Genomic DNA, 14,452 nt, shown 5'->3' on the forward strand with positions numbered 1-14,452 from the left:
TCACACGTAACTAAGTAGGCTCAGGAACACATTTCACTGATGCTATTCCTGCCTTGTGTTTTTTCCTTGCAGGGAAGATACAGTGGGAAAAGGAAGGCGAGTGTGTAGGTGTGTACAGATGCCACCTTTGTGGTCCCAGGCAGAGAATAATGGGCACAGGTAACTTCATATTCACACGTGGTTTTCCAGTAGCAGTACTGAGTAAATGCAGTGAGTCAGAGGTCAAGGGGCTCGATACGATGCAAATAGTGTCCAGTAAGATGCATGATGTATCAGGTACAGTTGCTCAAAATATTATTTAAAGTGTGGTTTCTTGCTTCAGGCTACATAACAGCAATGATATTAGCCACTATTTACTGAGCACCTTCTGTGTGGGACCCTGTTCTAAATTTAGGCAGATCTCCACAACAATCTGGTAAAGTAGGTACTGTTATGATCCACATTCCCATTTTATAGAAAACTCAGGCACAAAGACAACGAGTTAATTGCTCAAGGGCATACAGCTAGTAAGTGATGGAGCCAGGGTGGGAATTAAGTTCCAGAGTTCCTCTAAGACAGTGTGTGTATGCATATGTGTGTGTGGGTGTGTGTGACATATATGCTACATATCTCAAAACACTTTTGGCCAGTGGTATGCTGGTAAACTGTCTTTCTAGGGGGAAAACAAGCCCTAATTAGTAATATTTGCTGACATATGTGGTATAAATACTCCCAACATGGCTGATTTCAGGACATTAACAATTTAACCGTTGGCTCCCTGGTTAAAGGGTCTCCAATACAACACTGCTTTAGCATCATAGGAACTCAATTGAGTGAGCTTGGATCGCTTTTATTCTTAACTCTTTGGTTTAATTTTCAATCAGCCTTTATTACCATAAACAGAACAGGAGAGGAAGACAAATGACATTGGTTTTATTTAGGAGTGGAAAGAAGTGTTTTGACGTTTATGGTGTTTAAGGATTTTGCACAAGTTAGAAAGAGAGACAGATTGCTGGCAATTGGTAGGGACCTTGTTTTCCCACATCTACTCTAATACCTGATTTTCTCATATTACTATATGTCACCATCCACATTCCAGAAACCAAATTTTAATTAAAGAGAATACGTGAGCAACCACATCTAATGCACAGCATAGAAAGGTCACAGGTTTAAGTCAGTTGGCCAGTTCTTTAGTGCACTGTCCCTGCCTTAGAACTATATGACTTCCTGTCCCTTTAACTCAGAAGCAAATAGGTTGATGGCGGCTTTAACTTTCCCCATTATGTCCATTTTGAATGTGGCAATGACGTTACCCTTCAAGCGGCTATGCTTTTCCAAATACTGAAATATGGTACCTCACTACTGGCTGACCCTGGGTTGTATATGAAAAGACTCATCATATAGCACATATGGGGCACAAACAATTCGCAGATGAACAATTTTTGTAGACCTTGTTATCTCATCTTTTTAACTTCCTAAGACAGGGCTTGAGTATATATTGAGTAACACATAAATAGCATAGTACTCAAGAAAAACAAGCAAAAAATTTAAATATGCCTTTTTAGAAGCTTTTTTAAAGGTCTAGGAATCTTTTTGAAAAAACGACCAGTAAAGTGACATAAATAGGTCTTAATCTATTTTCATAATTAGCAGCCAATTAAGATACATATTTATGTCATCAGTTTTTAATTCAAATGAAGTTAAACCATTAAGATACTGAGTTCAATTATGTTCTTAGCTCCAAATTCAAACACCAAGCATCAGATGTAATAACACTTTAAAAAGAAGTTCAACAATTAAAAATTATGGGCTTTAAAAGTATATTATAGTCTATGTATGATATCTCAATTAAAAATGCATTATGCTTATTATTTGCCTTTTGAAACCAAAAGGAGTCATCTGAGTGCTGGTAATGGAAACAGACCCTTTTTTTGTTTATGTGTATATCGTGTACATATACATGTCTAACAACTTCAGGTCAGAATTCTATAAATCAGGATCAGCTAAACTTCTCATTTGCTGGGGAGTGACAGGCCATGAAGACTTTCAAACTCATTTTTCTGGTGGTACATGGCTGCCTAACGTATCAACGGACGGCAAACACACAAAACAGGCATTTCATCTTGATATAAATATACTCCAAGTTTAAATCTGGCTTCTTTCCCTTTGTTCCAAGGCCCCGTATCAGATGTTAGCAAGTCGATGTACCTTGGGGGAACCCACAAGAGTCAGATTTCCCCTTCTGCTCTGAGTGTGAGGCTGCGGGACTGTTTCCTTATTAGCTTTCAGGCTGCCATCAGCAGCTGCGGAGTCCAGCTTTCAAGTTCCCATTTGTGAAGATTCTGATTGGGTGGGACAGAGCAGAGGGCATTTGTGAAGAGGCTCCCCAGACAGTGATGACACATGACAAGGTGTGAGAACAGGTGACCTAAGGGCATTCTCAAAACTACAGCTTTCTAGCCCTAACTTACAAAGAACATTAAATCTTAAGATGAGTGTAGGAAGAAACGGAGCAGATACACTAAAGGTGGGGGACAATATTGTACATACAGTTTTATTAATGACTCCTGATGTAAAAGGAAGGTAATGAAGCAAAGACGATCCTGAGAAAGCGCACTTACAGTCCTGTCTAGTCCGCAGACGGCTGACCGAGCGCTCAGAAAAAACAAGGCCGACGAGGGTTACTGACTCACTGCTAATTCAGACCACCAACATGTGCACAAGAGATTAGTAAGACCACAGTACAGATCAAGTTCCCTAAATCATTTTCGGAAGAGATTATCAGTACTAAATATTTGTAGCTAAAAGGTCAGAGTTTTGGTGGCTAAAAACCTTCACACATTGGGAGCGCACCATCAGAGGAAGAAGCCCAAGAAAATCAACACAGTTGCTCGTCAGAAGACGGCCCACATTTTCTAATACGTGCTAAACAAAACGCACCTTTATGATGAACAGCATTCTTTCCTCTTCAAGCTAGAAGAGAGCATTACGTACAACTGATAACCAGCGATAAGAGACACATTACTGTAAGGTACTGAGATTCGGTCAGGACTACCATGCTGTGACTCACTGTTACCTTTTACTTTGGGTCTAAAATCCTTGGCTACTCTAATTATTTTAAGTATCCAAATATAGATTATTTCTTGTGGCTTTACTATATCACTTTACTGTATCATTTATTTATGGAAGTAAATCCCCAAAGTAGCAATTTCTTGAAACACTGAGCAGAAATCCAAATATCGCTCAAAATTTAAACATATACAAAATACATACACACAAATATTTTCAGGGGATATACAAAGCTTAAAGAAAAACAGATAATAAAAATTTTTCAGATACAGAAAGTGAAAATGCTTTTAGCATAAAATTTTTGTGCTTATTTTACACAAAGAACTTTAGAATACATGAGGCACGTTATACGATGACAGTGAGCAGCCTTTTCAGCCTCTGTCTCTTTCTTCTTTAAGTGGAGATGTGGACAGAAAGACGGATTACATGCAGTCTACTTTCTCCTCAGTTGGCTCACTTTTTAGAGGATTGTAAACCATGAAATGAAACTGGGTAAATGTTGAAAGTTTATTGCACGCAGCACCTGGGGCCAAGAGAAAAAGTTGTTTGGTTAAATATAGAATGCACGTGTCATTTACAACCAATACAGACATTGCTTCCCCACCGCCACACTGGCTGTTGTGTACCTGCTGTCCAGTCGGGCCACACGGAAGTGGCCCTTAGTGCAGACTAGCTGACAGTCCATGAGGGGACAGAAAGGCAGTGGGAAAGCCATCTCTTTGAACCTCAGAATATAGGCTGATTTTTTGCTCCTATACATAGGCGGTCATTGCTACTGTTATTTTAATGTTTTCATATCCTTTTCGTAGAAAAAGAAAATTTTCAGGCACACACTAACAACTGTATTTCCCTAGTGACTAGGCCATTCCCTTCATCCACCCATAATCCTCCCCTCCCCAGGCACCCTGCTCTTTTCTACGCTTCTGCACGGGTAGAAAGTGAGCCTTGTTTTGTCAAGATGCTCTCTGTCAGACAACAGTGATTTCTTCACCTGCTCAGACACCTGGAGGGAGCCCTCCTAATGCCACTACTTTAAATACAAGGGGCTGGTCAATTTTAAATTCATCTACAATTATATAATTATCATTTTTACATCCTGTTAAATCTAACGTTGAGCCTTCTAAGGTTTATTTCCTAAGAGGGAATCAATGAAACTGATTTATTTTAGACACAAAGCCTCCCCACCCATAACTTACATCGACTCTTGTATTTTAGTACTTAAAAAAGAGTATGGAATTCCTCAGACAAGTTTTTCAGATACCAAACTGTGGGAAGTAAAAGATCAAAGCACAGTAATAAGCAGTCTAACCTAATGAGCTGTATTGATCACTAGGCTGTGTATCTTCCCCGTCTGAAACCTCACCAATGAGGAGCGGCACTGGTTGATCTTGAAATGCTTTGAAACTGTGACGGGCTCATATGGAAAGTAAATGAAGCAAAGGACATGCCTCAAATACACTGCGAAAATAATTCTGCTAACGCCTTTAGTTTACTAATTAGTAATACATTTTGTACCTGGGAGCCCTGAGATCTAAATGACTGAGACCTTTAAATAATGAACAGAGAAGTGGGGAAGATCGTTTATCCCTACGTACTTCTAATGAATAAAAACATCTGACTACGTTAGCCCATCTCAGCATATACTCGAGCCAAAGCTAAACTTTCCTTAGGACGGACGTCAAGGGTAAGACCGAACAGCCAAAGACTGGATCCTACCCACCGCCAGTCAACAGAGGAGACTTTCAGGTACACTTCTAACACTCTGGCGGTCTTGATACAACAATTAACATTTATCCATTGCCTACTCAGTACAGTCCCTGTTTCTATCGCAGAGGATTAAAATACCCAACAGCGTTTTAAAGTCTCTGTCCTCATCAACATTTGCAGGTTCACATAAATATGAATTTCAGATAAAACTTACCATAACTTCCAGTCACGTTAGCACATACCACAGCCCCAAAGAAGTTGGGGAAATACTTCTGGATTCTTGAAATCACTTTCCGGCACGCTGTGGTGGGATCTTCTCCTCTTCTCATGTATTCTACAGCTTGGTAGCTGATTTCAACAGAGGCAGAACTTTAGTATCAGAGAATAAGCTAACTCCAGATTTGGTTATTGAGGTTAGACATCTAAAACCATCAAAATTGTCACAACTGACAAAATACAGTGCATGTAAGTGAAAAGAGGTAACTCCTGTGAGAGTATCAACAGGAAAGGCAGTAAACCTTGATACCGTGTCTACCTTTTCAACTAATCCACCCACTCATTTCAGATAAGGACTTTTATTTTGGGCTTCAGCTGAATAACTGTTACTTAGTAAAAACAGCCTGAAGTCATAAAGTATAGAGGTTATATTTAAGTAAGAAATGGGGCTACAGTCAACGGGGGAAAAGACTAGGCATGCGCAAAACATGTAGTTGCAAGGATTATCTCTCAGTAATTAACTGTACACGGCGACTGCATTTTCTACTTTTATCATCAATTATCGCAGGCCTTACTCAGTGGCCTTACGTAAGTTATTTAAATAGATCCTAAGCATTCTCATCTGCGAACGAGTGAGCAGAGTTATTGTTTCAGGACTGTGGCTGCTTCATCTGAATGATTAGGATCGTCAAAGGGACGGCGCCAAGAGTTGGTAACAGGCTTTCTGAAAAGCTCTCGTACACACAAATGCGGATCACGCGGCACAGACAATTATTTTCTCTCTTGAGGGACAATATCTCCTTCTAAGATCTCTGAAGTCACAGATGTAGGAGGGCGCACCTTGGGAGGAAGCGCATCAGTATGTCGCCGTCCCCGGTGGCTGCTGCAGCCCCTGCAGTGTCGTCGGCGTAGGCCCCAGATCCAGGTATTGGCGAGTCTCCTATTCGACTTTGGGAGGGCACAGCACGGTCATTCAGGACGGGAAGTCAAGTGCAGAAAATTCTTTTAGGAGACGTTTCTACTTAGTCACTGACTATTGTTTCAAGTAAATTCTTCATCAGAATACAGAGGATAGACTTTCCTTAGTTTTTCCACTTAGGTTTTCATAAACCCGCATTCATTCATTACATGAGAATCACACAGCAGCCCATCATACGTGGCGGGATGGCACAGGTTCACGGTGACTCTTCCACCACCGCCATCCTTTATCATCTCATTCCTGGATTATCTCAGCAGGTTCCAACTGGTTTTCCTCACCTACAATCTATTCCTGCTGTCTAGGTCAGGTGCCAACATTTTACTCAAGTTTTTCCTTGTAATAAACCTTCCATGCTTTTCTACTACTTTGAAATAAAATCCAGAAATCCTTAAAGACCCCCTGAAATCTGGCTCTGGTCTCCTCCCCCGCACCCAACAGATGTGCGGTTTTGTTTCTGGCCATTGGGAGCCCTGAACCTGAGCTACTTTGGATCTGCTAGTGCCTTGGCCTGGATGTCCCTGGTCCCTCTCTCAGGGTCAGGGTCAGCTCCCAGCCCCTCTCTCCAGGCCCCTCTCTCCAGGCCCCTGATGGCCCCAGCTTAATCTGATCACACCACCATCCCTAAACTCTGCAGCCCTGGCTGAGACACCTTCTCCTTTGCACTGAGCAGCTACTAATTTATTTTCTTTCACAATAACCTTAGCTGTGAGAGTAGGGTTGTGCTTTGCGTTTTGCATCCCCATAGCACCTAGGACATATTGGTTGATACTCACTACATATTTTCGAGATCTGGTCTTTTAGAAACACTAACCCAGGTATTTTGAATTTTATACCATTTGTAGATGTACCAGCAGCAATATTTCCCATCTTATGGATGACAACCATGCCTAGAAATTAAAAAAAAAATCATTGTAGGTATCAACTCTAAAGTGTACCTCAAATATAACCAAATAATTGCGCAGTTGGTAATATAAATATCGTCTTCCATTATTTTCAGGTAGAAGACAATAGGAATCTTGGGAATATTGAAAATTACACCAGTGGTAATATCTGTGTTTTTTAATGACCTCGTTTCACAGCATCATTTTGTAGACACCCCATATCCTCACTTCAAATTGCTCACTTTTCAATGCTTTTTCAAAGGTAATGCCAAAGAGAATCACGGCTATAGACTAATGGAAATTTTCAACATTACAGGAAATGACTGGAAAGATCATTTGAATGTGGCAAACATAACATTATTAAAGAACTAAATATCAAACAAAGATTTTAAAATCCCCAAGTGAATAATCATCAGATTTATGTATAAAGTAAATTTGCCAAAATATATATAGATGATATGAAAAGAATGTGTGTGTGTGTGTGTGTGTGTGTGTGTGTGTGTTTTCTTAATTGCCACTTAATCAAAATCACCTTCTGGTACATGATTAAGGATAAAGAAGTTAAGAACTACAGGAGAGCAATTAAAACTAGCTGAACTTTAACCATAAAAACGGTATAGAAGGCAAATTACCAATAGTATCATGACCGTAACTATCTCCTGTTTCTTTGTAAGTAGAACCATCTCGCTTTAAGATACTAGGTGGTTTGTAGGGTCCACAGTATTTTGAAGCATCTGGTATAACATTCTGTAAACGAGATTTAAGTTTTATTTTTTAGAAAGGGTGATTTTAGAAACCAGCATGTAGTTATGTACAATCGCTAAACATTAGCAAGAAACCAAAAGGACATCGGGTAACTGAAAGATAAGAATTAAAAGCCAAAGGTTAGCTAAGTCTTATGTGGACAGATGGATATAATTTTACTAAATACCTAGTCTGGTCTCAGAATTATATAATATGGAAGAGACATTTATATTATCCGGAAAAGATCCCCAGTTTTTCTCTATATATGCCAAAAATTCTCAGCACAATGGCAAATATAAATGAAGATTTTTAGATTAGTTTTTTTTTAGATTTCTCAAAGAAATCAGGTACAGAACATGACTTGTAAATTTTAGAATTTGTTCCCTGACCTAAGAAGAGCTACTCTGAAATTTAAAGCAAAATCTATTTTAAAATCTTCTATTTTTCAAAGCTAGGTACATGTGAACATATCCTAAGCTGTACTCTCAGATTCTTTTATGAATCTTAAAGGCTCAGGAAAATAATCCAAATTCATAAGTTCAGGTTGTGGATATGGATTAGTATTAAAGCAAGAAACCTACAACTCATGTCTTGTTCATTTGTGCACCAGGTGCCTCTCATGACCTGGTTTCACGCAGTGGCCTCTTTCAAGTGACTCCCTGGTTACTCAGAGGTGATTAGGATTTGGCGAAGAAACAGGTAAAAGACTAACACGCTCCACAGCAGGATTCTGGGTAGCAAAGACAAACCGATTTAGGCTCAAAGTCCCATTGACTTAAAGATAAATTATCTTCCTGGTAACATACTAGACACCTAATAGTATAAATCCCCAAGTTAAAAAAGGGCAAGATACTGGGTATACTTCACATAGATAAAATATAAGAAATATTTTAGACTAATGGTTTCCAAACTTTGTTTTCTTAATACATGGAACCTTTTGTTACAAGGAAACACAGCAGAGCAGTTCAGAGTGAGGCAGCCCTTCTCCCACAGCAGAACCTTCACAGCTTGAAACCACTGCCAGGGGCCGGGAGTTCCCCACTCGGGACGTGGATCGGATGTAGCTGGGGAGCTTTTGAGACCATCCTGTGCCCAGAGTTGGCATCAGTCGTTGATTCTGAAGTGCAACCAGGGTGCTGATTAGCACTGTAGGCAACAGGTGGATGACTGAGAGTGGAAGGGATGTCACGTAGTATTTTCAAATAACTTAACTTTAAAATATCATGCATACGTACCCTCCAGTAATTTGGCTGGCAATTCCAGGCCAGCCAATCTGAATGAAGAGCACACGAAGCATTGGTAGATAAATCCTCGTTGATAAAGCCCATGCTTTCGGCAAACTTGGTGGCTGGAGATGAGGAAGAAAAATGCAAATGAGTTAAGTATTATCTTTTAAACAAAATGTATGCACAGGAAGTGCTGGGGGTCAGCTGTCTCATACGTGGAGCGCAGCCATCCTGGGGGTAAACACAGATGGTCAAGGGAGTATTCACACGTGAAGAGTGTTACGGGCATCGGTTTCTGGATCTCGACTTCCCTACGTCCTTCCTGACCCTGATCTGCTGAGACCCTTGTGGGCGGTGTGATGACAACTCTCCTCTCCCACCTTCCCTCCAGAATCTCCCTGCTTCTGCTTCACAAAAGGAAAGGGACACCTCGGAACAACCGCGACTCTAACTGGGGTGCGATGCCCAGAGCGTAAAACAACGTTGAGACGCCAAATAAAGGCACCACTGGATTCCATGAAAGACTGACAGCTCCTGTGTTTGTCAGGTAGTTTTCCATTCTGTTTCAACAAAATGGAAGGGTGCCTACTGGAACTGTGAGCTAATACGTGGTTAAGAATGATCTTTTTGAATACAGATCACGGTATGGTTCTGGGTATATACCTTGGGAGGTGTTCAAGAAAGTGCCGTTGCCACAGCAAAACCCCATCCGTTCCCATCTTGTTACCTTATGCGCCTTGGGTCTTACACCCATAAAAATGTAATACAAGAAGAGAAATAATGCTGAATCCTGTTTCCCTCCAGCAATTACTCATTTATTAATAATAAACTGGTTTCTAAAAATCCTATTTTAAACATGAAGAAAGTACAATTTAGAGGTTAAGTAACTTATCCAAAGTTAAATAGATATTAAGTAAAACAGCTTGAATTTGAACTTAGGTCTGCTTTTATCCACTATTTTATACTGAGTCCTTTTTTCACAGTGAAGACGATAGACACAAGCCTACATAAAAATTGAGTACAGTTAAAATATACCTGACTCTCCTGCTAACAGTGTGTGTGTCGTGTGTTCCAGTACTTTTCGTGCTACCCCGATGGCGTTTTTAATTCGTCTAAGATCTCCCACTGCTCCTACGTTCATGGTAGTACTGCAAGAAAAAAGTGCAGTAAGATCTTTTAAGGTATTTTTATAGGTTCACAAATTTTTTAAAAATTGCTTTACTTCAAGCTATAGTGTTTTGTAGGATAAACTCCACTGTCTTGACGCAGACGTGACGGCACATCCATGAAGTTCATACAAATTCCCACATTCAGGCATATTAAGGAACAGAGACTCTATTACCCCTATGTTCCCAGAGCACTAAAACTCTCAGTTTCCCACGGCTCGTTTTAAATATGGCTTTTGAAAGGGGTTTTAAGGCTTCAGGTCAGGCAACCCACAGCGTTTGTGGTTGGTGGGTAAATGATGGTTTACCAGGTCAGAGATGTATTTCTGTACCTTGGGGCTCTCCCTGTTCTAAGGAGACTACCTACCTCAATGTGATAGTTTTCTACTATGATTATGATTTTCTTTTTTTTTCAAAATAAAATTTTTATTGAGGTATAGTTCATTTACAATGTTGTGTTAGTTTCAGGTGTCCAGCAAAGTGAACCAGTTCTATATATGTATATATTCTTTTTCAGACTCTTTTCCATTATAGGTTATTATAAGATATTGAGTATAGTTTCCTGCGTTATACAGTAGGTCCTTGTCGTTTACCTATTTTATATATAGTAGTATGTAAATGTTAATCCCAACCTCCTAATTTATCCCTACTGTACCTTTTGGTACATAAGTTTGTTTTCTCTGTCTGGTAACCATAAGTTTGTTTTCTCTGTCCCCTTTGGTAACCATAAGTTTGTTTTCTCTGTCTCTGGGTCTAGTTCTGTTTTGTAAATGTGTTCATTTGTATCGTTTTTTTAGATTCCACAAATAAGTGATATCATACGATATTTGTCTTTTTCTGACTTACTTCACTTAGTATGATAATCTCTAGGTCCCTCCATGTTGCTGCATGACTTTCTTTTAATTGAGGGGGAAACGCCTTGTGTTTGGAAAGGCCAAGTACAATATGCTAGGGCTTTTGACCTGCATCAAAACTTATATATTGCGGGGGGAGGGATAAATTGGGAGATTGGGATTGACATATAACACACTATACTATATCTAAAACAGATAAACAATAAGGACCTACTGTACAGCACAGGGAACTCTACTCAGTACTCTGTAATGACCTACATGGGAAAGAACCTACAAAAGAGTGGATATATGTATAACAGATTCACTTTGCTGTACACCTGAAACTAACACAACATTGCAAATCAACTCCACCCCAATAAAAATTTTAAAAACACACATATATTTGTCCATCTTGCTCTCAGTAGAAGACTAATCAGCCATCCATGTAACTCAACCTGCAGCGGAGGTGCAGAGAGCACTAAGGCTTTTCAGGGCGCTCCTACCCGTCCATGATCATGGCATCCAGGGTGGTCTCTCCAGACTCGTCGGGGCTGCCGCCAAAGCCCACGGTGCCGTCACACTGCTCCTGTTCACACGCCGCACAGCCGCTCTCAACCGCGTCCAGCGCAGACCCTCCAGATGCTAACGTCCTCCACGCTGGCAATCAAACCCCAAGAGTGCTTGTGTAGACACGCATTTTGTTTTCAATGCCAAAGGCAACAAAACAAAAACAGCCTGAAAACTCCTATTTTTAAAACTGTTTGCACATTTACTCCAAGTTAAACTGAAATTTTCGTCTATCAGGTGCTGCAAAGCAGTCAGTGATATAGACAGAATTACATAACAACCGTTTACCGTGAAGAATTCAGACTTTGGCTACTGATGCAAAGTGAGGGTTTTTTCACTTATTAATAATACCTGTTTCTACTGTGTGTGCGAGAGAAAAGAATTATTCTCTCCTTCAGTTTTATAAGTTACAATTGAAGCTACTAAAAGGCAAACTGAAAATTCATGAAATCATAGCCCCGTAAATTCTTCTGCATCATCAGATTATTAAAAATATATCAGCAAGTCTCCATAACAACAAAATAACAGCAAATAATTACAACGTGGGCTTCACGTGGATAATTCATTTAATCTTTCAGGTACTGTACAATTACTATCCTTATTTTAAAGAGGAAGAAACAGACCCAGAGAGGCTATTTGTTCAAGGTCACACAGCTTAGTCGACAGCAGCGTCAGGATTCAAAAGTAACCATTTTGGTTCCAGGGGCCATGCTTTTAACACTAAACTATGTTCTCCAGAGCCCCAAACATGGAATGGGCGGGGCGGGGGGGGGGGGGGGGGAAGGTGTTAAGTAGTCAATTTCTTTACTAATAAAAATAGAATTCCTTGACGGGTTAATGACACTATTGGTAAATAATAAGCATTACCACTGAAAGAACAGGCTTGAAAGTATATTTAGAGAAGTTTCCCCCCCCTTCTGAATTCAGACAACATACACAGAATTGTTCCCAGCCCAGGGCCCTGAACTTTCTTTTCTGTCTCATTATCGCTGGGAATTTCTTTCTCACAGCCTGTTTCCTCATTTTTTCTCTGAATCATATGCACTGCCTATAACATACAAACTTAGCTCCATCAAATTCTAAAGCTAATTCAGCCCCAGAAAATTATATTAGGAGCCTCAAATGGGGGAGAAGGGGTCTGAAACTACTAGGGTAGTATGTCTTAAACTGAATGAAACAAGTAGGATAAGAAAATGACAAGGTAATGGTATGTTCAGGATGATATCAAAGCACGCAAGCCTGGCACCTGACTCAGACTGGGTTTGAAGACAGTAAATGAGGGAAGTCTTCCTGAAGAGGTAATATCTTAGTTTGGTAGTTCTCAATCCTGACTGCAAATCAACATCACTTAGGAAGCTTTAAAAAAAAAAAAAACTTTGGTTCCAGCAGTGAAAGGGAAACCTCAGGAGGTAGGGCCCAGGCACGGGTCCTTTTGAGAAGCTCTGAGGATGATCCTAACGTATAACCAAGGTTGGAAGTCCTTTGCCAGGTGGCAAATACAGCGCGTCAGCATGCAGCAACAAAAAGTACACGTAAAGCGACCACGCTTTGTTGGGGAACTTAGTCGTCGGCGAAGCCTAAGTGGAGGGTACTGGGGAGATGTGACGGGCTCCAAAGGGGAGGTGGAAAGGCAGGAAAGGGCTGGAGGTCACGCAAAAGCCGGCGTAGGAGCCACTGGAGGAAGAGTCTGAGCAGAAAGGCCGTAACTGCTCCGGGTCGGCAGCAGGGTGGAAAATACAGTGACTCGGGGTTGCAGAGAGGGAGTCACAAAGAACGCTGAGGATCTAAAATGCAGCAGTGAGGGGGAGGAGGGTCCAGTGCCCGAGGCGCCGCGGCTGCGGGAAAGGCCGCAGGGGAGGCTGCGGAAGGCCCGCCTCCCGGCTCCCAGCAGCTCGGTGCGGTCGGCGGCGACCCGCCCCACCCGCGAGCTCTGGCAGCGCAGCCCCCGGCCCCGCACCTGCTACGGCTGCATTCCTGAAAGGCCAAGTGTTGAGGATCAGGGGCAGAGGGCCGGAGCTGCACACCGGGGCCCGGCAGAGCAGCAGCAGCGACAGCAGCAGCAGCCGGTGGTTCGGCTTCCGCGCCATGGCCGCGCGCCGCCGCCAAGAATAACCCTGACGAAGCCGACGGCCGCCGCGCCCCCGTACTTCCGCGGCTGGGGAACCCGGAACTCTGGGTCCCGGCGCCCCGCCCACCTTCCCGCCCCGTCCGCTCCGCCGGATCCCTTGGGGCGCGGTCCGGGCGCCTCAACTCTCGCGAGACTTGGCCTCCTCCTGGGTAGCGCGGGAGGTCTTCGTGCCCCTCAGGCTCCGGGTGTCCACGCTACCGTCCTTCTTAAGTCTACGGAGATTTTTTTTTTTACTACTCAACCGAAAGTTAGTATGAAGTTGCTCGGCCTTGGCTTACACGACCCTGGGAGCTTTCAAGTTTGATTTTAACGTGTTAGCCTCTTATTAAAAGTTGAAGTCGCTAAGTTTGCGAAGCTCACAGTGTGCTCCGTGGGGTGCCTGGCCGCAGAGATCCGGGATGGTTTTTGAGTGTAGGTGAGGCGGCCTGGCTTACAGCCAAGCTTCTTTTAGCTTTCTCCCACCCTACCTAAAGTCGTCTTTCCTCTACAGCTTTTTGTAGGACGTCCTCTGGTTTTGCATCTCTGAGCTGAAAGAAATGGAGACACTGGCGAAGCAGAAATCAGCCTTCTCCCCAGCTCAGGGAAGTGTACCTTCCCGCGCCTCCGGGGCACGAAGCTTCCTCTCTGCCTTTCTGAATGTGTTTTACCTTACGCCTGGCACCATTAAGTGCTTAATAAATGTTTGAATAAAGGGGGAACGGAGACTTTACCTTGTTGAAAGGTGAACTGAAGCGTATTAAAGGTTCTGGGAACTATTTTTTAAGTAGACATACCATAAAACAATGATTGTTGAAAAGTGCGTTTATAACCTTTTACGTCTATTTAATTTGCTTGTTCTTAACAATTAGATTTACTCTTGGAAATTTCATGAGACATTAAACAGCTAATCATCATTTTAAGTTATCTTTCTTGCTGACAAATTCTGCAACAGAGATAACGAGCTTATTTGACTCTGTA

General features: G+C 41.8%; 2 protein-coding genes across 5 annotated transcripts in view; one reads left to right on the plus strand and one right to left on the minus strand.

The window, feature by feature from the left end:
• NEIL3 (nei like DNA glycosylase 3) overlaps positions 1-121 on the plus strand; it is a gene marked incomplete at its 5' end in the record, with an annotated part of 176,862 nt that extends 176,741 nt beyond the window's left edge. The window contains one exon of the transcript XR_013825449.1: positions 73-121. The remainder of the gene's footprint in view (positions 1-72) is intronic.
• Positions 122-1,704: 1,583 nt separating this feature from the next.
• AGA (aspartylglucosaminidase) lies at positions 1,705-13,520 on the minus strand. Of its 4 annotated transcripts, none has more exons than XR_013825576.1 (10): positions 13,325-13,520; positions 11,304-11,457; positions 9,837-9,949; positions 8,811-8,923; positions 7,464-7,578; positions 6,762-6,837; positions 5,812-5,919; positions 4,358-5,103; positions 3,675-3,847; positions 1,705-3,571 (listed from the first exon to the last, which is right to left on the minus strand). XR_013825576.1 is itself a non-coding variant. In XM_079909579.1 (9 exons), the coding sequence occupies exons 1-9, from the start codon at positions 13,452-13,454 to the stop codon at positions 3,471-3,473; spliced, it is 1,044 nt and encodes a 347-aa protein (XP_079765705.1). In that variant the 5' UTR covers positions 13,455-13,520; the 3' UTR covers positions 1,709-3,470. The 4 variants fall into 4 exon arrangements, 2 of the variants coding, with proteins under 2 accessions (XP_079765706.1, XP_079765705.1); XR_013825577.1 differs by having other exon boundaries at positions 1,706-3,571; positions 4,970-5,103; XM_079909579.1 differs by lacking the exon at positions 3,675-3,847 and having other exon boundaries at positions 1,709-3,571; positions 4,970-5,103.
• Positions 13,521-14,452: the final 932 nt, after the last annotated feature.

The sequence above is a fragment of the Stenella coeruleoalba genome (assembly GCF_951394435.1).
Source record: "Stenella coeruleoalba genome assembly, chromosome: 21".
NCBI classification, from domain to species: domain Eukaryota; kingdom Metazoa; phylum Chordata; class Mammalia; order Artiodactyla; family Delphinidae; genus Stenella; species Stenella coeruleoalba.

Excerpts from the sequence above, each read along its gene's own strand:
- AGA (XM_079909579.1), bottom strand. The coding sequence starts at position 13,454 with ATGGCGCGGAAGCCGAACCACCGGCTGCTGCTGCTGTCGCTGCTGCTG. Across the intron at positions 6,838-7,463 it reads TTACGGTCATGATACTATTG|GCATGGTTGTCATCCATAAG; the intron begins GTAATTTGCCTT and ends TTTAATTTCTAG. Across the intron at positions 3,572-4,969 it reads TAACGTGACTGGAAGTTATG|GTGCTGCGTGCAATAAACTT; the intron begins GTAAGTTTTATC and ends TCTTGGCCCCAG.